This window comes from Crinia signifera, chromosome 1 (assembly GCF_055691185.1).
Source record: "Crinia signifera chromosome 1, ASM5569118v1, whole genome shotgun sequence".
Classification (NCBI taxonomy): domain Eukaryota; kingdom Metazoa; phylum Chordata; class Amphibia; order Anura; family Myobatrachidae; genus Crinia; species Crinia signifera.
The window spans coordinates 129,668,451-129,694,630 of record NC_139217.1 but is presented as its reverse complement, the minus strand read 5'-3'; the positions used below and the strand labels follow the sequence as shown (position 1 = coordinate 129,694,630).

General features: G+C 41.9%; 2 protein-coding genes across 5 annotated transcripts in view; one reads left to right on the top strand and one right to left on the bottom strand.

The window, feature by feature from the left end:
- Positions 1-2,940, top strand: part of NAA15 (N-alpha-acetyltransferase 15, NatA auxiliary subunit) — a 43,929-nt gene extending 40,989 nt beyond the window's left edge. The window contains exon 20 of the mRNA XM_083173574.1: positions 1,377-2,940. Within this exon, the coding sequence (XP_083029700.1) occupies positions 1,377-1,577 (201 nt within the window). The 3' untranslated portion in view covers positions 1,578-2,940. The remainder of the gene's footprint in view (positions 1-1,376) is intronic.
- A 20,191-nt stretch (positions 2,941-23,131) lies between these two features.
- Positions 23,132-26,180, bottom strand: part of LOC146060378 (malate synthase-like) — a 52,052-nt gene continuing 49,003 nt past the window's right edge. For all 4 annotated transcript variants that reach the window (XM_083173534.1, XM_083173551.1, XM_083173543.1 and 1 more), the window contains one exon: positions 23,132-23,471. In XM_083173534.1, coding sequence (XP_083029660.1) covers positions 23,348-23,471 — 124 coding nt within the window. In that variant the 3' untranslated portion in view covers positions 23,132-23,347. The remainder of the gene's footprint in view (positions 23,472-26,180) is intronic.

Here is a 26,180-nt window from a genome sequence, read left to right as displayed (position 1 = left end):
TTTATATTAGTGTTACACATTTCTGTCCATTGCTTGCAGTGTAAAATGTGTGTCAAATAGCAACAGTGCAGTGGTGTTTGCAGCATATATTTGTGTATTTAGTAATGGCCCATTTAGGCAGCAATGATTCCAATTGAAGCTATGAAAAGAGTGTAATTAATCACTAATGATTAGAGGAGTGGATTGTATTGTGTTCAGCTGAGAGTGCTTCAGGTGCGGGCCTACTAATTGGGCGAACCGAAAGCCTAGCACATGAACAAATGCTCTCCGCAAAGTGAAACTTGCTTATGAAGACATCATATTTCATGCGTGTTGGTTCGTTTGCAGTCGGTGTCGTGTCCAAATGCACGCCTACCAGAGTTAGTGCACTCCCTCGTGTACGCCCAGATTTACGCCCAGATTTATGCCCAGTTTTTCCCACTTTGAAACCACGCCCTTGTGTAGGGCCGAATGACGCACATATTTCCCGAGTCTATTCGGTGCACATTTGTGGACGGTATTAGAGAGAACGAGTACGTAGACCATGCGTGGCACATGCGCATTGCGTTGCCTACGCATGCGCAGACGGCTAAAAAGCGCCCTCCGAAAGAATTCGGAACAGACCGCACCAACCAGAAGGCCCATAGTGAGGCGGACTTTTGAAGAACAGCTTTGTTTCAAGAGGGGTAGCAAAGAAGCCAATTTCCCTACAGGGGAATTTGTTAAAATCCTTTTCTCTGAGAAATCCTTTTTCAGATTGTTTGGTGCATCTGAAAAAATGCTGGTCTGGAGAAAGAAAGATGAGCACTGCCATCGGTCCTGTCTAATGCCAACAGTAATGCATTGTAAAAACAAATAATGGAGTCATTCTCGAAACGTTTGGCCATGGCTGTAAATAAATATATATTACTACTTTCAGCTACTCCTTTATTTTATATTGTATATAATAAGTTATTGGACAGTGCTTTACACACAGGCACACACATGATCATAGAGCAATCAAGTACATGGGTCCCAATGCTGCTAACCATTGTGCTACCAAATGTCTTCACAATTTATTATAATTTTCCTGATTTTATGTAATCCCTTTTCTTGCACATTTCACTTTAAAATATCTAGTAGTAACAATCAAAAGATTACGTTTTTTTGGCTGGACCGTGGTTGGTTTAATACAATTGGGCATCAAAAAGCAATAGTGACCAGATTTCTGTAATTTGTAATGAGCAGTGGCTCCAGATGGTGTGGAACTACAAGCCCCAGCAGACTTGAAGATCTAGACCAGCTGTAGTTTAACATATGTATGAAGTAGCAGCTTATACTTATGTGCACAACAAGTGAGCTTCCATTTGTTACAAAACCCAGTGGGTAAAATGACTTTTGTTCCATTTACTTTGCAGACCTGCACGGAGGTGCTAGAAGCCTTGCGCGATGGCAGTTTAGGAGACAGCAAAGATGCTGCTGAATCGTACAGAGTCAGCTGCCACAAGCTCTTCCCTTATGCTTTAGCTTTCATGCCGCCTGGATATGAAGAGGACATGAGTATCACAATTAACGGAGATAGTTCCGCAGAACCAGAGGAACTGGCTAATGAAATGTGAACAGTGGATTTCAACAAACAGACATTGGACCATATCAACAATCTAATATTTTTGTCACGCACCTGCTGTATTGCTCTGTAACTTATGTGGAGAATGAAAGGAGTAAAAGAATTGTTGCCTTTAAAGATTGTTTTACTTTTTTTTCCCCCCTTTATATCCTGCTGAAGAAAAATATATAAATATGTTGTATTTCAGGATATCCTTAGATCAAGTTCTTAGAAGAAAAAAACAAAAAACACTTGCTGCTAAAATTTGAATTTGAGGGCGTAAATCAGAATAAAATGCCGTTTTTTAACAGATTTAGTTTCTTAGAAAGATTAAAGGGTGTTACAGTGGTCAGAGCAGGTGTGTGGCAGAAATATTACTTACAATTTTGTGCTTTTGGTTTTGTTTTCTTGTTTAGAGATGATTAATCTCAGACAGCACACTTCCAATAATGTTAGAGGGGCCTGCCGTGTAAGTCAAGCTCCGCAGACACCTCAGACATTGCACAGGGTCAGGTTGCTGTTTTAGCACTGGATTTTTCTTTACCTTTTTTTTTTTTTGTGTTATTGAGCACAAGATGTTCTGGGTTATCTGGGTCACGTGAATCGCAGTTTGCAGAGACCTAGAGATGTGTGATACTAAGTGACATACAATAAAATAAGTATCTTGAGAATAGAGGACTTTCAGCGACAAAGTATGTTATCGCTCTACAAAAGTTCTCTGGATACTTAAGTTGTTTGCGCTTTAAAAAATATATTGTTTTTTTATTTTTTTGATCAATTTTAGAATAACCTATTTGAAAAACAAAAAAAAACTTGAGTAATACTCTTTACTATTCTTCGAAAAGGAAACTAGGCCCCACCCAGCAGTTTTTTAAACCATTTTTTTTTCTTTTGCCAAACTTGTCAGAACTGTATTGCAAGAACCAAATGAAATCATGCACTGTGTTGTGGCACAAACTGAACAGGTTTCACAGAAGTCTGCATTGCCTATCTTCAGAAGAAAAATAATGGAATCCAGAGCTGGCTTTGCAGACAGTGGATTCCCATTGGTCTGGTGGTGTATCGGGACATCCTAAACCTCTGCAGGCTTTCTTCTTGTTATGCAGAATAAGAAGTACTGCACAATTAGATACCTCTGGATTTTTGTGCACAGTGTCACAGGTTTGTAATACTTGAAGCCCTTTTATTTCTGAGATTTATTTGTTTGCTGGGTTATCAGAGAAGGCTCCGTACTTAGTAATGGAGCAGCAGATACTGTTTTTTTCCCCCTTCTGCCAATAACAGACCAGCTTCTCTCTGCAGATACCTATGTCATTTCCTTTTTGTTGTCAAACATAAGGTACCAAATATAATGCAATAAAACATTTTGAAAAATATCTGATTAATTGAAGAAAAAAAATGCTTTCTCAGTTACAGCTATTGCTTAAGATCAAGTAAATTTATACATCTTCATGGCCATCATATACTGCCTAAAATGCGGTGCAAAGGGAAGTTTTAATGAAGCCTACTGTGCAATAATTTAGGGGGGTATAAAATGTCACTAATACTAAACATTGGGGCAGATTTAACAATGAGTAATATTCTTGTTATAACTCATTATGAATGATTGGTGCTACAGCTATTCCACTCCGGTCATGACAAAAAGACAGGAGCTGATTGGCTCAAGCACCATTTATCATTTGTAATGAGTGATAACTGTTTAAAACTGCCCCCATTGTTTACTCATTACGGTTTTATTGGTAGAAAAATGTAGAATTGCATCAGGTCTCTGCACAGCTTTAATTTGGACAGTCTATCCTATGACAAAGGTTCACAAACTCTGTCCTCAAGGCACCATAACAGACCAAGTTTTAAGCATATCCATGCTTAAGCACAGGTTACTTTATTAGTTTCTCAGTCAGTTTGATTTAACACCTGTGCTCAGCCATGGGAATCCTTGTAACCTGGGTTGAGTTCAGAAACCACTCTCATAGGGCAATGTCAGCTTATCTCCATGGTGTCACTGTGTCTAGACTGCATCTCCAACTTAAACTAAAGCTTGCACCACCACGCAACGGTTTCTGGTTGTGTTCAATGCACCTCAGAATATGGTCACTGCACAAAGGGAGGGGGGAAATGGTATATACTCTCAACAACTTACCATTACTCTGGGTCGAACAGGTATCTAAAATTAGTACGGTATTTTTTATGTAGGCAGCTATAAAGAAGGTGTTATGAAAGGAATGTAGTATGTAAACTACACATTCGTGAGGTTTTTTTTTTATAAACCTACCATAAGTTTATAACAAATTTGGCATATGTACAATATTGATCTAAGGCAGATGAGAGTTCCAGTGGCCATCTACTTGTGTACTAGAAAATGTCTAAAGCGCTGAAGTGAGCAATCGTGTGATGTATATCAGCAGCTACTATGAGAGAGCAATGCCAACCTCCAAAAACTAATCAAACACACAAATCTTAGAGATCTTTAGGATTACTAATATCATTAAGTTTTAAGTATTACTAAGTACAGAGAACTCACCGTTACAAGCTCGCAACATATGGATATCCTTACATTTTTCCTGTAATGATGTAATACTGTTAATTATTCCAGAAGGTAATGATTTCCAGAAGGTGATAATGGCAAACAGTACCTGTAATGCTCAACATGCACACTCCAATTCTCCAATGGGTAGATGGAAATAAATAGCTGATCGCTTCCACGTACAGGTATAAATGTACTGAGAATGCCAGGTTTAGCCCCAATCCGGGCCGTCTGTGACAAACGCTCCGCAGTTCCTCGCACTATGAAGTGCTTGCACAGCTAGTAAAGTACTGCGGGTTAAAGTGTAAACTGCTTTGTGCTGCAGGAGAAAGTCAGAGTGATGTCTTGCAGTCTCCGAGTCCTGAGGCCCGGGCTCCAATAACCGCTCGGGGATCCCGCCGCTAGCATGCGGGTTTGGCTGTTTGCAATAGCTGCTATCAAATAGCCTCTGTGGATGGGTTCAGGGTCACAGGCGCAATCAATGGCAATCCTTAACGCACCAGTTCCTATTTAACGCATTTCGCCACTCACCATGTTGCTTTAAAAAAAAAAAAAACACAGAAAAAAGATGACCTGTGTGTAGCAAAATGTGTTAAATAGGAACTGGTACATTAAGGATTTCCACAGATTGTGCCTATAACCCTGAGCCCACCAATGAAGGCTATTTGACACCAGCTATTGCAAACAGCCGAACCCGCAAGCACGCCAGCGGTGGGATCCTCCTAGTGGCTATTGGAGCCCGGGCACCAGGATTTAGAGGCCGCAAGACATCACTCCGGCTGTTTCTCCTGCAGCACAAAGTGGTTAACTTCTTAGCCTGCAGCACCGAGATAGTCATTTGAGGAATTGTGGACCATTGTTCCTAAACACAGCTTTACTCAGTACATTTATACCTGTGCGTGTAAGCAATTAGCTATTTATTTCTATCTACCCATTGGAGGATTGAAGTGTGCATGTTGAGCACTACAGGTACTGTTTTCCATTATCACCTTCTGGAAATCCTTACAAGCAAAAGCACAATATCCCCTTGAATAATTATCAGTATCCCTTCATTACTGGAATATATAAGGATATCCATATGTTGTGAGCTTGTAATGTTGAAGAGTTCTCTGCACTTGGAGATCTTTATGATCACTAATATTATTAAGTTGTGATACTGTGCATATTAATGTTTTTTTATTTATATTGATTGATACCCACGGGAGGGTTTTTATTACCGGTTGAGTATACCTTATCCAAAATGCTTGGGACCGAAAGAATTTTGGATAACTGATTATTCTGTAATTCAGAATATTTTCATATTTCAGTGATTTATGTTGAGATATCTTTCATTTATGTTGTACAAACACATGAAATACACACACATATTTTATTTGTGCATAAAACAAGGTTTCAAAACATGAAAAGTTTGTGTACTATCTCAGGCACTGAATTTGAATGCCAAGCAATCATTTACTTGCACATATTTAGTGGCAGTTACATATCATGTCCTCAGTACTGTTACTAATGTCCCCAGTAGTGCTTTTAGCAAAAAAATAAATAAACATTTTCCACGTTCTGGAATGTTTTTTTTTTTGTTGTTTTTTTTCGGAATAATTTGGATACGGGATACTCAACCTGTATTATATTGTTTTGTGCAATAAATTGCCTTTATTTTTGTGTAAATTGATTCCTACATATTATTAAGTGCCGCATGATTTGTATATTTAGTTGGCCATCTACCTGTGTTTATGCTTCTAGTGAATAGTGTTTCCTCTTTACATTGAGTATAGGCTGTGAGGAGTCTGGGCACCAAACAAAAAAAACAAAGAAAAACTTTTTCAGCAGCCTAGGCTCCTCCACTATACCCAGTACAGGTAGATAGTTTTAGTTTGGCTGCAGGAGCGAGCACTTAAGCAGCCTCTCCGTATCTTTGTTTTACTTATTTATAGTGGGCAGAGCTAGGCGCCCGCACTGCTGTGGATCCTTACTTGCAGGGAGCAATATTGTAGTGGCTGACACCACAGGTGTGTGAGACCCCCAGCGATGCTGACTGTGTATTTAGGGCACCCTGCATGCCTACTAGACAACCAGGGCAGTTGCGCAACAGGCACTACTATAGCGGTGGCCATTTGCCCAGGGGTCTATGGCAGATTAGGGGGGTAAGCTCTCCCATTAGCTCCTCCCCCACCCCTTGCTGCTTTCACTCAGAACAGGCATCCTGGCATCAGGGTAATGACTCCGCTCCCTCACAAAGACTTTGAGCAGCCGTTTTACTCACTGCCTGCTTCAGTTAGTCTCTGAAGAGCTACATAAGCTATTTTTCTCCATGTATAACTCAGCCTCTGTGGTCAGTTTACACAGAACTCCTTTCTACACATTACCTGCATTGAATGTTTGTGTGCATGTTTTTAAGACATACCTTCTCTAAGATACCTTTCTGCTATTTTACTGATCTTTGTGACCTATTGTGTTGGTCTGTTTTACTGTGCTGATGAATTGTGTTCATAGATGTGGGGTTCCCATTTGTTAATACACTTTTGTACAGAATTTCTTTGTGTGGTGGGTTCACATTCATTGCACTATCCTTTAAATGTACACAATATAATTCACTATGTGTGGCTACTGCCTTGGATTTTAGTACCATGTTTTTCTAAGAGCAAAGCACACGGGGGTGGGTGCTCCTTTTTTGCATAACTATAAGGCTTGTACCACTATTTTACCCCCAGGCTCCGGATCATGGTGGTCTTGTTGTTTGGTGTTTCACAGCTATGCACTAAGAGGTCCTGTTGACAACAGCTTATAGTCAGGCAGGCTGCTGAGTATGCCTTTTTAAGATTACACTCTGTTCAAGTCTCAGAAGCATTTTTGTGCCTAATTCTCTTCCATGCAATTGAAGTTCCTTCTAGTGGAGGCATGGTCACACCCTAATAGGCGCTTCTAAGTTTCTAAGCGCATTGCTTACTTTTATCTGCCAACTGCTGGACTGGTCCAAATGGGTGTCTTCTCCCCCAGTGGACACTCAAATTTCCTGGTTAAAAACACTAACCTCCCTTTTCTTAACACAGCATCCCTTAAGGATCCTACAGATTTGAAGGTGGAGAATTTCCTCAAGGATTTATTTGAATACTGGTGCTATCACCATCAGTACTGATCTACAATTGAACAAGATCATGGCCAAGGTGGCAGAGTCCAAGAAGGTCCTGGGTACAAGGTTTTGTCTCCCAGGTTCACGCTTTAATCTTTTGAGAGTGTCCACTAGCCCATTTGTTTTCCACAGGCCTTGAATTAGATCCAGGAAAAGCAGCAGCACTTCCTACTAGCCTCCAAGGTAATTGTCCAGGTTCCACTGTCTCAGAGGCATGTGTCAAACTCATTGGGCAAAAGCCAAACAGTTACTTTAGACCAGGGCTGGCCAACACCGGCCCTCCAGATGTTAGTGAACTACACATCCCATGATGCTTTGCATTAGTTTTGCTATGTGGCCATGCTGAAACTGATGCAAGGCATGCTGGGATGTGTAGTTCATCAACATCTGGAGGGCCGGTGTTGCCCAGCCCTGCTTTAGACCGATCTTCAACCAGAAGGCCGTTAACATTTATTTGTGGGTCCCCAAGTTTTGAATCCCAAGTTTGTTCCATTATACTGTCAATGGAAATGGTGATTTCATGGTCTTTTTTTGACATCCACGATGCCTATTGGCATATTCCCATCTGCTTAGGTCACCAGCAATTCCCTCAGGTTATCAGTTCAGTAAAAATATTTCCAATTTTGGGCATTGCCATTTGGTCTTTTCCCAGCACCTTGTGTCTTCACAAAAGTCATGGCAGCCTATCTTTGGCAGCTGGGGTATCAGATTTCTACTTTATCTGGATGATCTGATTATTATGGCCGACTCTTATTATCAGACAACACATTAGTTTCAAGATAGATCTTCTCTAGTCCCTTGAATGGATCATCAGTTGAAAGAAATTCTCCATCGACTCCATCTCAGGAGATGTTTACATTTGGGGGGCCTTGCTTGATTCCAAACTGCAGCAGGTGTTTCTCCCTGTGGACAATCTTTGGGTCAAAGATTTGTCTACTTTTACAACCCCAGTAATGTGTCAGTACACATTTGCCTGCAGATCCTGGGCTCTCTAGTCTCCACCTTGACATGCAGTATGCTTAGTTTTACTCCTGGCCTATTCAAATGGAAGTTTTGATGAAATAAAATCCCATCTGCAGCTAAATACACCGATGATTGTCCTCTCTTAGCACTCCCTCTTCTGATTCTACTGGTCCCACTTGGACAAGGGTCGCCCCTCTTAATTCAGTACTGGGTCCTCCTTTCAATGAAGCAAGTCTTTGTGGGGGGAAGCAATTGTCCGATCTTTCAGGGTCAATCAATAGCTTGAGAGAGTTTGTTAGGCTCAGCAGTCTGAAAAAAACAAATGGTCTGAAGAGCTCTCTGTCAAATTCTTCCACATAAACAACCAGGGAAAGCACTTGCAGATGCAGCGTCCTTTTCAGTCTCTTGGCAATCTTAATCTTCGAAGTCCAAAATTATTAAAGCAGACTTCCAAATCCACCAGGAAGTTCCGTCTGGCAAGTGGGCTCTACATCCAGACTCTGAGTGCGAAAAGCTTGGTAAGCGGATCTCCTAAGCCTATCCATCAATGCTCCACTGTGTCTTGCTGTTGAATCATCTGTCTCCAGTCATGTGCTTCAATCTGAAAAGATCTTTACAGAGAACTTCTGTGCCCCAAGAACTGCAGCTGGGGACCACTCAGGGGTACCAACCCTTACACAGCAAAACAAAAAGTAATCCCCTCAGCGATGTGCTTCCATCTGGATCTGGCCCAGTTTTCTTTGACGGGAAGGCTTAAGACATTGGTTTTAAGAGTTTAACAAGATCGGTCATTTGTTCCATGCTGAATGTGCGTTAACCACCTTCTGCCAGAATTTACCAGTTTTACAAATCAACTTCATCTGGTGTGTGGATAGAGGTTTTAACCCAATATCATTTTGACTCTCGCAAGTCCTGTTCTTTCTGCAGACTGGTCTTGATTTGGTCCTCTGCTTGTCCTCTTTGAAGGTACAGGTTTCAGCTCTTTCTGTTCTCTTCCATAGACAAATACCTATACTGTGTCCTCCACATGACCTGTTGTGCTCCTTATCTGGACTCCAACATCTCAGACTGGTCCGTTCAGCATCCATCCTTGGTCATTGTGCGGGCCCTTCAGTTTTATGTAGTCCTGTGTGACTTTTTCAAACTGGGCTAGCTGACTACTTACAGTGGTGCTTGAAAGTTTGTAAACCCTTGAATTTTCTATATTGCTGCTGAAATTTGGCCTAAAGCTACAGTATTTCAGATTTTCACACAAGTCCTACAAGTAAATAGGAGGTGCACATTTGCTTATTGAGGAAAATGATAAAATATCACAAATCTGTTAGTGTCGAAAGTATGTAAACCTTGTGTTTTAGCAGATATTGTGAAGGTGACAATCAAGTATTTTCAGTCTATTGGAAGACAATCAGGTGTATCTGATGGCTCCCTGTTCTTTTAAAAAGACATGTTGTCTAAAGTCTGAAATTCACAACACGTTGGTGGAAGTGTATCAAGCCACGATTTCTAAGGACCTCACCAGACTGGAAAGATTACAAAACATCTCTAAAAGAGTTTGGACTTCACAGATTTAATAGGCAGACAGATAGTGTACAAATAGAGGAAATTCAGACCTTTCTTACACTTCCCTGAAGTGGTCGATCACACCAAGAGTAAGGTGTCTGATAGTTTGCAAAGGAACCACCAAGCAACTAAATGCCCACCTCCACATTAGCTAATGCAAATGTTTGAGTCCACCATCCGAAGGACCCTAAACAACATGGTGTGAATGGCAGGATTGCAAGGAGAAAGCTGCTGCTCAAAAAATAACATTGCTGCCTGTCTGTGGTTTGCTAAAGATCAACTGGACAAGCAAGAAGGCTATTGGAACAATGTTTTGTGTACAGATAAGATCATAATAGATAACCCTCTAACCTAAAGGCTTGCCTGCCATCTAAAGGCGGCCATACACACACAGATTTATCTTCAGATCTGGCTGGTTGGAACAAAAACATGGTTATGGATGAGAGCAAATGACAGTTGACCATTTGCTTGGAAATGCTGGAAAACTGACAAACTGTCACCCATCCATAACCATGTTTTTGTTCCAACCAGACCGATCTGAAGATAAATCTTACTAGTGTATGGGCACCTTAAGCCTGCATCTCAAGCATGTCATCTGAAGCATGAGTTATGATTGGAGTGAAGTTTTAAAACCATCTCATTTATTTACAGGTACATGAATCCCATTTTTCTGCTGCTTTTCATTTAAAGAGAAGTCTGCATTTTAAAATTGTTTTTGTTACTGGGAGCCTGCAACTTCCCCCACCATTAATTAGCTTTTTGAGCAATGTGTTCAAACACCATCCCCTCCCCCTATATCAACTTTCCTTTAAAATTGGAAATATTTGGAAGCCTGCTCAAAGGCTTGCCTGCCATCTAAGCCTGCACCTCAAGCATGTCATTTGAAGCATGAGTTATGATTGGAGTTTCGACTGGATTTGGACTAAAACTCGCACATTGCATCATTTTAATTTTTTTACCAAATTACAATCTCTCTCAACCTCTAAGCTGATGAAAGCTTTGTATTACTTTTTTGTTTACTGTTTCTTTACCATGATTTGTACCATGTACCTCTGCCCCACTGCGTGCAAAGCTTGTATGCTGCACCTTCACTGGTTGCACACCCTGCCAGCAATAAGCTGGCAAGGTGTGCCAGCTATGGAAGAAAAGTGCTATAAAAAAAAAGATATATTATTACTGCTGCCTTTTGAGCAGCATGATCAAGATTGCACCACAAATGACTGCCTAGGAACTATGCCACTCAGCCATATGTACCCCTGTGTCTCCCCTGTCTCAACCTAAAACTGCAACGACCCGTGGCGCTGCTAATGGTTGTATAGGCGCTGTGCAGCTTAGCGAATTTATGTTCCCTATGTAATAACTGTACTGTCTCTGCTTATATTGTTACCTACCTGGCTGTTGTAATGACCAGTGGCACTGCTGTTGGCTGCCTAGGAGCTGTACAGCTCAGCGAAAATACAGTATTTTCCGTGCATCTACAATCATCAGGGCACATCTACCGTATAATACATACAAATATACAGCATATAGAACAAGACAAATTTTAAAAATAAAGAGAATGGGATCCCAATCAATTAATTATAGTAGCTTTGATGTAATATCAGCAGCAATTTTTCACTGATAGAATTAATGAAAGTTATTCTCCTGCCATTTGATGAGAAATATGTAAAAGAAATCAGGCAATGAAACAAAGTTCCAGTTTAAATAGAGTAATATCGCTTTCGAAGCTGGTTGGTAACTTATAATAGGTACAGTCACAATTTAGATAGTATGCTCACCCGTATGGTGGACCTCGATCCCCTGGATGTATTGTGGGGAGAGGGAAGTGGTGTGCAGTAGCTGATGGCCGGCAGCTCAGATGGAGGGAGAACTGCACTTCAGCTAAAATGTATGAGTGCACCTTGCAGTAAGTCGGGATGAATTTGGCCCGGTAGGAAGTATTCAAACTGCTTGGAGTGTGAGGTAGCTGGCAGCTTGTCGGCAGATGGAATTCTCTGCTTCTACTGTGGGCATGCACTGATAAAACACTGCAGAGTTCTCAATTCCCTTGATGTAGTGTGGGGAGAGGGACAGGGCGCAGCTGCTGATGTCCGGCGGCTCGGGAGATGGAGGGGCCGCGCTTCAGCAGGATGGTAAGTAAGTGCCTGTCAGATACCTGTTAGCAGTACACCGCGAAGGTCTCGATCCCCTTGGTGTGACGTGGGGAGAGGGACAAGGTGCAGTCGCTGATGTCCGGCGGCTCGAGAGAAGCGAGAGCCGCGCTTCAGCAAGATGGTAATAGGTACCTGTCCAAGTACGCGGCTGTGCTTGTGTGCAGTCAGGCAGCGTGGGGCGGCTAATTGCCGGTTGTTGGAGAAAACTCACACTTGCACGGAGAGGCAGGAAGGAGAATAGGTGTTTGATGATGGGATCACCGTCACAGGTGAATAGATTGCGTCAACGCGTTTTGTTCCGTAGTCTGGCTGGAACTTTATTTTAAACTAAAACTAAATTTTAAAATTTGTCTTGTTCTATATGCTGTATATTTGTATGTATTATATTTTATTTATTTGTGATAAATATTTTTCTAAAAGCAACAGTGTGTCCATAATTCATTTCTTTCCAGACAGCCTATGTGTTGCAGATATTAAAATCATCTAAACAGCAGCGCAATTTACTCCAATCCTCTTCTTTAGTCTTTCCTTTTTGTGGGTCTGACGGGCCCACAGGAGTTATTGCAGCAGCTGTAGCAAATTTTGCTAATTATCTCTATATTTATATAATTCCTTAAAAAAGTTAATTTTGAACTGTAGAGCGCCAGGAATTGTGTACCAGGGAGCACTGCTTTCAGTGCCACTCTTGTCACACAAAAAAAACCACATCTACCGTATACCTGTATGTGTTATGTGTACCTGCACTGTCACTGTTTAACTGTTAGGCTGTGTACATACGGGGGCGATTTTGTCTAATATCCCTGAGCGACCATATTGTCCGTGATGGGAGTGTGCACCGGCGATATATCGCCGGGTGCGCGCCCCCGTTTTCTCCCCCGTAGTGATCGCTGGTCGCAGGAACATGCTCCTTCGACCAGCTGATTTCCACTGCCGGGCTCCCCCGACAGTTTCTTTTTCATCAGCGTCCATCTCTGTTCGCTGATGCAAACGGGACACTGAGCGATATATCCCCCGGTGTATACGGGGCTTTACCTAAACAGCTGTTGCACAGCAATCCAAATCAAATTCCTAGTATATGCAAGTATACCTGGCCAATAAAGCGGATTTTGATTCTGTTAAAGCTGTTTAGTCCCTATGCCCTATGTTCAGGACTAATCAACAATTAAAAACATGGAGATGCAGTTTTTGCTGCAACCAGATCGTAATACCACACTGTATATTAAAAGCAAAGGTTCACATACTTTGACACTCAGAGATGTGTGATATTGTATAATTTTTCTCAATAAAAAAAAAAGTAGCAAATCTACAGTAATTGTTTCATTTGTTGGATTTCGTTTTCTTTACTTCTAGGACTTTGTAGGACTTTTAGGACTGAGTTTGTTTTTGGCCTAATTTAAGATATCTAGGAAATTCTCAAGGGTTCACAAACTTTCAAGCACCACTATAGCAGGGTCTAGCCTGGTGACTCCACACTGCTGACCTTCCCTTCCTGCTCCAGCCAGTGACAGCTGATTCTGCCAAATTGGTTGAAACTTCTTGGATAGTCAACATATTTCCTTGTCTGCAACATCTGAGTGTTTGCACCTTCTCCGCTATACTTCACCCCCAGACAGGCAGTCAGTTAACTGGTTGGTGTCCAGCCTACTACTCACAGCCTATACCCAGCATACAAAGGTACAAAGTTCCGGCTACTACCAGGCTTGCATGTGCTTTCAAACTAGCCGCCCGTGCGAAAGCACTTTCAAATAAACTCCTGGCCGATGACTGACAGCGTGTCCTGGTGGAGTGTCCTGTAGGGGCTGGGACAAGTCTGGTGTATGGCATGTTGCCATGACTATCGGCTGGTCCCCCAACCCAGCGGGTGATGCGGCATGTCACTTCTGGCTGAAGGAGGGGCTGGTCCCGGAGGTGTGATCCCACTGGACGAAGAATGGGAGGCAGGCTCCAGGTAAGCCTATTTAATCATTTGCACTGTAAATTTGGCCTGATGAAATGTTGACACACCTTTTTGGCTCACTAAAAGTTTTTTTCTAAAGTCTGAGTGCTGCCTCTTTACTCTCTTGAGATTATATATATATATATATATATATATATGCAATAACAGAGATTGGCACTCCAGATAAACGAAAGATGGTCAAATGCCGCGGTGCCTTCCAAACGAATAATATAGGGAAACTTCTCCTAACACTGTGAGCCAAAAGGATGGCGTATTGTGGTAGAAAAAAAGAGGCAGCACTCTGCGGGCTTTGTCAAATATAAATAAAGTGTATTAAAGCATGGGATTGGACAACGTTTCAAAACCCGAAGGTTTTTTCCTCAGGTCCACAAATAGCCAAAGTAGCAGGTTGACAAAAACATTTTCTTACCTCCCGTGGGAGACTTTTATGGATGCAGTGAATCAGCGTGTGCACCGGCTCAGGACACGGACATCCGAACTTCCGGTGTCTACGTCATTCGGCACACCCCCTGGAGGAGGAGTGGTATGTGACATCATACCCTGTACGTGTGCCGTTGCCGGGATACGCTGCAAACAATAAATAGTGGCAGTGAGCAAACGTGGTAATAACATTCATGTAACATCGTAGTGCAGTGAAACGAACACAATATATATCTATTGCAAACCATAAAGCGTAAGAGGAGGACATTGAAAAAACGGAAGAGTATGTAGTGAAATCAAGAAGGGGCAAGTACCGCCCGGTATATACGTAAAGCCGTGTAAAGTGCAAGTGCATGTGGTACCGCTATGTCTAAGCACTAAGTTATATCATAGCGTCTGTGAAAGTGAACGTAATATATAAAGAAGGTTAAAATTACGGTAACATCACCCAACATCGGTCTATGTGTATGCACTATTTTGGTCATTTAATTATATGTCGGCGTAAATCGATGTCGATTACAGCCTGCATCATACAGGTATTGTATGTGCCGTAGTTGTGGTGATGAATAGCGTAACGCTAAAAAAGAGAATAATAATAATACTCTTGAGAGGGAGAGAGAGCATGATTGTAGTGAACTTTCTATTTCTGAAACAGTTATGTGTGTGAGTTCCCAACGCTGCTGGGCTACACTACCACATAACTATATGTCAGATGTAACACGTATTTTTTAAGTTATACTTCAAGTCAAACAATAAATAGGATTACTTCATGCAGGTATATTTATAAACATTAATGCTCAGGCACCCAGATGGGTGACAGCTGATGTTCATTTGGTCTGGGCAACTTCTGAAAAGTGAAGGACCCAATTGAAAGTTTTTATAGAAAAATGTTCCATGAGAATTTCTCGTTCAGACCATGTGGGGCTAATGTATTCAGTGTGTGAATCCAGCGGGATTCACACTGTGACAATTTACGCTGCCGGTCCCCACCTCTTGCTAGTGGTGGGACGTGGTCTATGATTTTACATCGTAAACTTGCCAAAGAATGGCCATGTGATTTAAAATGTTTTGCGACGGGCTGTTCTGGTCCCTTGAGTTCCTTGTTGTCCAGAGTGGCTCGTATGGCAGATCTGTGGAGGCCCATTCTGGTTCTTAGATCACGGATGGTCTGACCGACATACATCAAGCCGCACGGGCAAATGATAACATATATGATGTATGTAGTAGTACACGTCAACGTGTGTCTTATCATGTGTCGGTGACCAGTGTGTGGATTCTTAATGTAGGGGCCTGATTCCATGAAGCTGCAGGTTGTACATGATGGACACTTCACGCTACCTCGGGGGTTTGTAGGTAAGAAAGTTTCTTTGACGATTGGGCTTAAGTTAGTCTTGACAAGTATATCACGGATGCTTCTGCCCCGTTTGTATGCGGGCATTAATTGTTTGGACTTTAGGCAAGGTAACTCCTGGTCTGAGGTGATCATGGGCCAGAGCTGTTTAATAGCAGGAGAGAGACGTTGGCATCGTGGAGTATACTGTGTGACAAACGGGATCTTGTGGTCCACCGTGGGCCGTGTGGATCCTTTAAGCAAGTCGGAGCGGGCTAGTTGTAGTACCTCCGTCTTTGTGGATTTTAATGTTCTGTATGAGTAGCCCCGATTTACAAATTTATTAATCATACCGTCAAGCGTGGTAGATAGAACTTCTTTATTGCTAGATATACGTGTTGCTCGCAGCATTTGAGATTTGGGGAGTCCCCGTTTCAACGCTGGAGGATGACAGCTGGAACTCAGGAGAAAAGTATTTCTGTCGGTGGTTTTTTGATAGACAGAAGTCTGTATTTTGTGAGAGGAGTCAATTGTGATCAGGACGTCTAGATAATTAATCGACGATGCATTCATACTGGACGTGAATTTGATAGGTAGTTGCAGATTATTAATTTGGTTGATATAAAGTTGTAATTCGTCCTGACTCCCACGCCAAAAGAGTAGCAAATCGTCTATGTAGCGCGTGTACATGACGATGTTTGTAGAAATGGATGGATTATCCAGAAATAAATTTCTCTCCTGCTCAAACATATAGATGTTCGCGATGGAAGGCGCCACCGGCGAACCCATCGCACACCCCGTAGTCTGAATAAAGAATTTGCCATGGTGAATAAAATAATTGTGGGATAAAGTAAATTGTAACAGCTGTAGAAATAGTGAAATGGGGATACTGTTGAATTTTTTCCGCAATAAGAAAGTTTGGACTGATGCTAGAGCCTCGGCATGGGGGATAACAGAGTAAAGGTTTTTAACGTCCAGTGTACATAACACCATCTTGTCAGGTAACGCAGGAAGAGTATCCAATTTATTCAGCAGGTGTGTGGTGTCCTTTAAAAAGGTAGGTTCTTGTGCGATTAGAGGTTGTTGTTTTTTCTACCACAATACGCCATCCTTTTGGCTCACAGTGTTAGGAGAAGTTTCCCTATATTATTCGTTTGGAAGGCACCGCGGCATTTGACCATCTTTCGTTTATCTGGAGTGCCAATCTCTGTTATTGCATATATACGGATTGGTTACCCATTGCGGGTCCCAGTCCTCCGCTGAGGCACCGGAACAACCCCCTAACTTCAAAGCTACCATTCATTTATACCGTCTTATCTACCAGGACTGACATTCTCTATCCTCCAGTGGAGACACGGTTAGTGTCGGGACATTGGAATCATGGAGAAAGCATCGTTCTTAGACATCAAAGCTCATCTGGGAGATCACTTCACCTACTCCCAGGAACAAGTCAACGCAATTCTGTTTGAGACTGATCTTAGCCCTAAAGTGGATACTAACACCCCGGACGAATTATACAACACTCTATTTAAATACCTGAAAAAAGAGACTGACTTTCTCCTTCACGGTACATCACTGTCAGATTATTTCCGTGCAAACATGATCCCACGCGGATTTCGCATTAAAAATATTCCAACAATCGGCCGAAATAATGCCGATTTCTGCCGTACGTGGATCGCTATATTAAATAAAGCAAGTATGGATCTGATGGTATTGGTGATATCGGAATCTGGTCGCATCTTGGCGGAAACCAAAGAAAAGATTACTGAGTTAAAAACCATCAATAAGAAAATCCTGGACGATAAAAAACATGCAGCACTGTGGGAAAAATTGGAGTCACAGGTCCTCAAATACAAGGAAGAGCTCATATTGTTCAAACAAAAGAAGCTTAACACCGTAAAAACCGATTATGAGGAATACCAAGTGTACCGATGGCTTAACGGTACACAACCTACTCCTTTTCGCCCATATAATAGACCGCGTCAATCGTGGAGAAAAAAGAACCCCAACTATCGCCAGGATTCACCATCGAACAGCGACAGTGACTTTCAGGTCCAAGACTCTGATGAACCTTCGACCAGTAAATCAGGCCCTTTAGGCAGACTCACTCGCGCAAAAACCGTAGATGTTCGCGACGTGGGGGCCAAAACCAAAGGATCTACAAAACCGCCTGCAAAGGGCAAGAAAAACTGATTTTCAATTTATCATCTCATAACCTAACAGACTCAGAAATTAAGGTATTAAATAGAGGATTGTCTTTCGTCCCCACTTCCCATCATCAAGACCTCCAGTGGAAAATCGACCTATATGGTCTACACCGCACCCTAAAAACAAAAGAATTTTTCCAGCATAAACCAAGCGATATCAGAACGCACGTATCCAGCACAGCTATTAAGGGTAAATCCACGACATTTGATCCACCATCTACCAACGCGACTCTAAAAACTTTTAATCGGATGCTCGACCAAACCATGTCGACACAAGCCACTACGACCACTCCTAGTCGGGATAATCTATCACGGCAAGAACGCACAGCTCTTAAACATCTATCGGAACAACAAAATGTCATCATACGCCCCGCCGACAAAGGCGGGGGCATTGTCCTACAGGACCGCTCCGTATATATTGCCAATCTGGATGCATTACTTGCCGATGATGACACATATCGTGCATTAAGGGGTAACCCGACCGAGTCGTTCAAAAAGGAGTTGACATCAATCCTATTGGAGGCGGCAAATACCGGGCAAATCGACAAGAAAATATGCAATAAATTACTCATAGAACATCCACGCATACCAGTAATTTATACAATCCCGAAGATCCACAAAGATGAAGTGCATCCCCCTCCACGCCCGATTATATCGGCTATTGATTCGATGTCGCACCCTATATCTCAATGGTTGGATTCATTTTTACAACCTCTAATCGCACAAGAACCTACCTTTTTAAAGGACACCACACACCTGCTGAATAAATTGGATACTCTTCCTGCGTTACCTGACAAGATGGTGTTATGTACACTGGACGTTAAAAACCTTTACTCTGTTATCCCCCATGCCGAGGCTCTAGCATCAGTCCAAACTTTCTTATTGCGGAAAAAATTCAACAGTATCCCCATTTCACTATTTCTACAGCTGTTACAATTTACTTTATCCCACAATTATTTTATTCACCATGGCAAATTCTTTATTCAGACTACGGGGTGTGCGATGGGTTCGCCGGTGGCGCCTTCCATCGCGAACATCTATATGTTTGAGCAGGAGAGAAATTTATTTCTGGATAATCCATCCATTTCTACAAACATCGTCATGTACACGCGCTACATAGACGATTTGCTACTCTTTTGGCGTGGGAGTCAGGACGAATTACAACTTTATATCAACCAAATTAATAATCTGCAACTACCTATCAAATTCACGTCCAGTATGAATGCATCGTCGATTAATTATCTAGACGTCCTGATCACAATTGACTCCTCTCACAAAATACAGACTTCTGTCTATCAAAAAACCACCGACAGAAATACTTTTCTCCTGAGTTCCAGCTGTCATCCTCCAGCGTTGAAACGGGGACTCCCCAAATCTCAAATGCTGCGAGCAGCACGTATATCTAGCAATAAAGAAGTTCTATCTACCACGCTTGACGGTATGATTAATAAATTTGTAAATCGGGGCTACTCATACAGAACATTAAAATCCACAAAGACGGAGGTACTACAACTAGCCCGCTCCGACTTGCTTAAAGGATCCACACGGCCCACGGTGGACCACAAGATCCCGTTTGTCACACAGTATACTCCACGATGCCAACGTCTCTCTCCTGCTATTAAACAGCTCTGGCCCATGATCACCTCAGACCAGGAGTTACCTTGCCTAAAGTCCAAACAATTAATGCCCGCATACAAACGGGGCAGAAGCATCCGTGATATACTTGTCAAGACTAACTTAAGCCCAATCGTCAAAGAAACTTTCTTACCTACAAACCCCCGAGGTAGCGTGAAGTGTCCATCATGTACAACCTGCAGCTTCATGGAATCAGGCCCCTACATTAAGAATCCACACACTGGTCACCGACACATGATAAGACACACGTTGACGTGTACTACTACATACATCATATATGTTATCATTTGCCCGTGCGGCTTGATGTATGTCGGTCAGACCATCCGTGATCTAAGAACCAGAATGGGCCTCCACAGATCTGCCATACGAGCCACTCTGGACAACAAGGAACTCAAGGGACCAGAACAGCCCGTCGCAAAACATTTTAAATCACATGGCCATTCTTTGGCAAGTTTACGATGTAAAATCATAGACCACGTCCCACCACTAGCAAGAGGTGGGGACCGGCAGCGTAAATTGTCACAGTGTGAATCCCGCTGGATTCACACACTGAATACATTAGCCCCACATGGTCTGAACGAGAAATTCTCATGGAACATTTTTCTATAAAAACTTTCAATTGGGTCCTTCACTTTTCAGAAGTTGCCCAGACCAAATGAACATCAGCTGTCACCCATCTGGGTGCCTGAGCATTAATGTTTATAAATATACCTGCATGAAGTAATCCTATTTATTGTTTGACTTGAAGTATAACTTAAAAAATACGTGTTACATCTGACATATAGTTATGTGGTAGTGTAGCCCAGCAGCGTTGGGAACTCACACACATAACTGTTTCAGAAATAGAAAGTTCACTACAATCATGCTCTCTCTCCCTCTCAAGAGTATTATTATTATTCTCTTTTTTAGCGTTACGCTATTCATCACCACAACTACGGCACATACAATACCTGTATGATGCAGGCTGTAATCGACATCGATTTACGCCGACATATAATTAAATGACCAAAATAGTGCATACACATAGACCGATGTTGGGTGATGTTACCGTAATTTTAACCTTCTTTATATATTACGTTCACTTTCACAGACGCTATGATATAACTTAGTGCTTAGACATAGCGGTACCACATGCACTTGCACTTTACACGGCTTTACGTATATACCGGGCGGTACTTGCCCCTTCTTGATTTCACTACATACTCTTCCGTTTTTTCAATGTCCTCCTCTTACGCTTTATGGTTTGCAATAGATATATATTGTGTTCGTTTCACTGCACTACGATGTTACATGAATGTTATTACCACGTTTGCTCACTGCCACTATTTATTGTTTGCAGCGTATCCCGGCAACGGCACACGTACAGGGTATGATGTCACATACCACTCCTCCTCCAGGGGGTGTGCCGAATGACGTAGACACCGGAAGTTCGGATGTCCGTGTCCTGAGCCGGTGCACACGCTGATTCACTGCATCCATAAAAGTCTCCCACGGGAGGTAAGAAAATGTTTTTGTCAACCTGCTACTTTGGCTATTTGTGGACCTGAGGAAAAAACCTTCGGGTTTTGAAACGTTGTCCAATCCCATGCTTTAATACACTTTATTTATATTTGACAAAGCCCGCAGAGTGCTGCCTCTTTTTTTCTACCACAATACGCCATCCTTTTGGCTCACAGTGTTAGGAGAAGTTTCCCTATATATATATATATATATATATATATATATAAACGTGTAGAAAGAAGCGTCACTCCAGGTACTTGTTGCAAGAATAATTTACTGAACTGACCTACAGTAAATTATTCTTGCAACAAGTACCTGGAGTGACGCTTCTTTCTACACGTTATCTAACAAGCGCTGGTACATACAGCGGGCACCCAGGTCAAGGTACATAGTGGAGCAGGGGCAAGTGAGGAGTGCCGGACCTCCAACCATATATATATATATATATATATATATATATAATATAGGGTCGCGGTGGTGTGGCACTCCAAGCCAGGAATAAAACACCAGTAGTCACACCAAAGTATAACAACGTTTCAATTGAAAGATACATTTTCATCAGGTTATGAAACACATACCTTTATAGCCAAACCTCAAAGACATGCAGCCGCACGCAGTGGGGATCACGCAACCTCCATCCGGCTCATGCGACTGACGTCATCGCCATAGTAACGGAGAAAACAGCGTAAACTAAAGACAAATAATGTAGCTAGTGATAATATAAAGCAAACACCGTGCATGATATCAATGCATAATGTATAAAGCTACATAGACAAGTACTAGTTGGGAGACAGTACGATCTCAATAAAGAAAAATGGAATTTTACAATTACCGATATAGTTGATCAAAACATCATTTAAATACTGAATATATATATATATATATATATATATACACACACACACACCTACACCCCACTTTCATTATTTAAGTAGATGCTTATTGTGAAAGTGTCTTCTACTGTTATCTTTTTCCTTCTTGTCCATTTATATCAGGGATGGGGAACCTTCGGCCCGCCAGCTGTTGTTGAACTACACATTCTAGAATGCTTTGCTACAGTTTTAGCATGGCCAAATAGCAAAACTGTAGCAGTGCATGTTGGGATGTGTGCAACAGCTGGAGGGACAAAAGTTCCACATCCCTGGGTTATATGGATGAGATGCATTGAGAAATGTTCATTTGCTCCCTGGTGGATCCTGTCTTGCACTCAGAACCGTAAGGTGCTGCCAGGAATCAGCATCATCTCCCTTATTAGCAACATTGGATTCTCTGACAGTTCTGCATGCTGTAAGCACATTTTAAAGCTTGTATATCATTTTGAGAAGAATAAAATAATTTTTATATCAACTAACCATTGCCATGCCATTAGGCATTTATTTTTTTGGGTGAGTTGGTGGAGGTATATACTTTCAGAGAATATCCCCATTATTGGTATACCAATGAGGCGGAATTAGTCACGTGAGATTGGACATTGTTTCAAAAGGACACTTTTATTCATCATTTCAATTTTCACAAGGAAACTATGATATTACACATGGAATAGTGTTCACTGTTTTTTATTATATATATATATATATGTGTGTGTGTGTGTATATATATATATATATATGCATGATAGATATCTCTATCAATTATAGAGGCTCTGCACTTACTGTATTAACTAATAATAATAATAGCGGGCACTCCTCTCCTCCAATGTAATCCTGCTGGGTGCCTTCCACAACGGACCATAAGCTTATGGAACCACAATAACTATCCACTGGCGTGAGCTCTCCAGACTGGCACGAAGAAACTCACTGACGCTTTCTATGTCATATCATTGTATAAGTGCCCCCACGCACGTTCATCAAGGAAAGCCAGTGGAGAATATATATATATATATAACACATGGCAAGAATAAGTGTGTGAGTGCAGGAACAGCGTGTTATTGCAATCGCGGCCCCTGAGAAGTTTATTGCTGTGTAGAGAGGTGAAAAGTAAAAAAGCCAAAAAAAATAAAAAACATTGTGTCGGTGTTGTCTAGAGAATAGAAGCCCTAGGACGGTTGTGTCCACAGTGTTGCTTTCTATAGCATTCTGTCAATGGCTTGTCATTTTTCACTACATACCCCTTTCACACCAGAATCCTGGGTCTGACTCAGGACAGACCCCTTTTACATGGAAAAGACAGTTGACTGTGATCTATGGCCCAGTGACAATGTAGCTGCAATGCAGCCTGACTTATGAACTTTATTATACATTTGGTGGTAACCAAATTCAAATTGACATAGCGTTTTGGAACATTTCATTAGATTACTCTACCAATAGATAGCAATTAATTATCTAGAATATTAAAAATGATTACAATAATACACAGAACAAAATGATGCTTTTACTTCATATGATTTCTGCAACTACACCCAGCATACTCAGACGTTACCACAGAGGAACGCATGTTCCAAGTTGAGGTATGTAGTGATGAATTCAGGAAAATCTCTTTTTTGAACAATTTCGGTAAATATTTCAGCAGCAGTATGTAGCCTCTTTTTCTCCCTACAATGCGAATACATAAATGAGTACATTCTGCAACAAATGGGCACTGAATTACAGCAGTGGTGAGAGAACCTGGGTATGTGCTTCTAACGCAATTGTTGGGTGTAGAAAAATCTTGGAATAAATTAAAGAAGACAGGAAGAATCTGTTCCTCTAGATGAGGCAAAGGCTTTGCAGATCTAAAATATATGTCTTGGACTCACATATCTACAAAAGATGTTGGTCTGCCTTAACACAGTATCTACATGTATCAGTTTGGGGATCTGACAAAATGCCATTATGGTTGGGAACATGTTATTTACAATGTGAATGAACTATGCACTGCAAACCTCTTGTGGCACCTTATAAATAAAATGTAATAGTAAGGTAGTCCTATGGCTACGGACATTTGCCACAGGAAGTGCAATGCTGGCATCATATTTCTTTATGTACGTGATTGCAGCTGAAGGCAGATACATGCCCTGAAAATGATCATGACACTCCTGGGTGTTTTTGTTGCTACTCCCAATCATCCTCCCAAACTGGTCCCTTCCTGTCAATTAAGGTGCATACACATGGTGCGATTTTGGCTATGGATCATTTTGACTGTGATTCCCTTTGATCTCCCCTAGAGCCACCGATATTGACTGTACACACTGTGCGGCAATCGACGATTTGACTATACTAGAAATAGATTTACATGACACAAATGCTACAAATTTAAATCAAACGATATTCATAGCAGGGAATTGTCTGTAAAATAAGTATTTAATACATGAACAGTTAAAACATATGTAGCAGCAATCGATAAAAGCAGAATTGATAAAGGCCACATGGCAATATATAATTGATAAGCTAAATGGACTCCATCTCATTATATGGTAAGAATGATACGAGTTTGCTAGCTCCACTGCAGTTAGGAAAGGAACAACGGAATATCCTGCGCTATATAAGAAACTGTTAATATATAATAAATAAATAACAAAGCCTTACAATGGTGTTTATTGAAACGATTACCATTGGAGGATTTCTCAGGTCCTTAGGAATGTCCTCACTAGAAGTATGGGGAAGAAGCTTGTGGAGCAGTAGATAATGCGTTCTAAATGAGATAACATGCTTCTTGCCATTTATCTTTTTGGGATTGATCATACCTTTCCAAGCAACTGCTCTTGGAGAAACAACTCCCAAGAGTGCCCTAGTTTCAATTACTTGGATTAATTTGATTTTCCTTTTCCACTAGAAATAGATTGTACTCTGGTACTTGTTTCCTAGCACGGCCACAACGATTTAGATCGTTGTGGTCGGAAGATAAAAAATCGGATCGATCGCATCGCATGCGATTTGGTCGCATGCGATGCGACCGATCCGACCGACCGATTTTTCCCCCGATTTTTTTTTTTTTCACCCGATTTTTTTCAATTGCCCCCCCAAATGTTACTAAGTGGGCTAGACCCCACGATAGACGTCAACCCGAAGCGTGGCGAGCGGCGGCGGTGCGCGTCCTCCGACCTTTTCATTCCCCTACTATCCACGTCGGCGTGGAGTTGAGAATAGAATAGTGTGGCGAGCGCAGCGAGCCACCGAGCCCGAAGCGTGGCGAGCGCAGCGAGCCCCACGAAGGGACGCGTATAACTTCACAGGTATACGCGTCCCCTCGCGGGGCTCGCTGCGCTCGCCACGCTTCGGGCTCGGTGGCTCGCTGCGCTCGCCACACTATATATTCTCAACTCCACGCCGACGTGGATAGTAGGGGAATGAAAAGGTCGGAGGACGCGTACCGCCGCCCCTCGCGGGCTTACTGCGCTCGCCACGCTTCGGGTTGACGTCTATCGTGGGGTCATGGCAGGCACATAAAAAATGTGAAATGGGTCATATTGGCCCATTTCACCTTTTTTTTATCATTTTTCCCTATGTGAGATGGACTTAATCAAGTCCATCTCATCTTGTGCCATTATAATGGCACAAGACCGACGCGATCCTCCCGATTTCAATGTTAAAAGATTTTTTAACATTGAAGTCTATGGAAAAATCGGGTGAATCGGTCGGTCGCATCGCGGCCGATTTTAATTGGTCGCGACCGACCGATTGACCCGATTTCTGTCATTCAAAGGGAAAAAATTGTAAAAAATCGGCCACATCGTGAGGATCGTGTCCCTTAATTAAGAGCCACGATCACTCACGATTGTGGCCGTTCTAGGAAACAAGTACCTGTACTCTTTCTAGTCAAAATTGAACTGCCTGCACAGTCTATTTTTCTTGCAATACTGACTGCAGTGGGAAAATCCTTGTGCAACTCACTATCAAATGATTTTTACAGTCTGTTAAGTCTTTGCGTAACTCCGACCCCTGCACAACTCTGCAATAAAACAAGTTCATGGAGATCGGAACATCAGCGGTTTTTTCTGACACTCACAGAAAATAGACGGGTGCCACCCACAAATGAGGGCTTCCTTTCAGTCAACTTGCGAATAGAGTAATCTTTTAAATGTGTTGCCTTATGGCTTCATGCCTGAGCGATGTGATCTGTAAGCATGTGCTGCTTTCGATAACTACTCGCCGCAGTGATCAGGTCTTAATATCCCCCATAAAGTAGAGATGTGCAGGCTCTGATTTACTCTGATTTCCAAGCAGGATCTTATTGGCTATCAACTGTCAACAACTGTCATGTGATTTGGGATAGCCAATAAGATCCTGGTTTAAAATCAGAGTAAATCAGAACCTGCACATCTC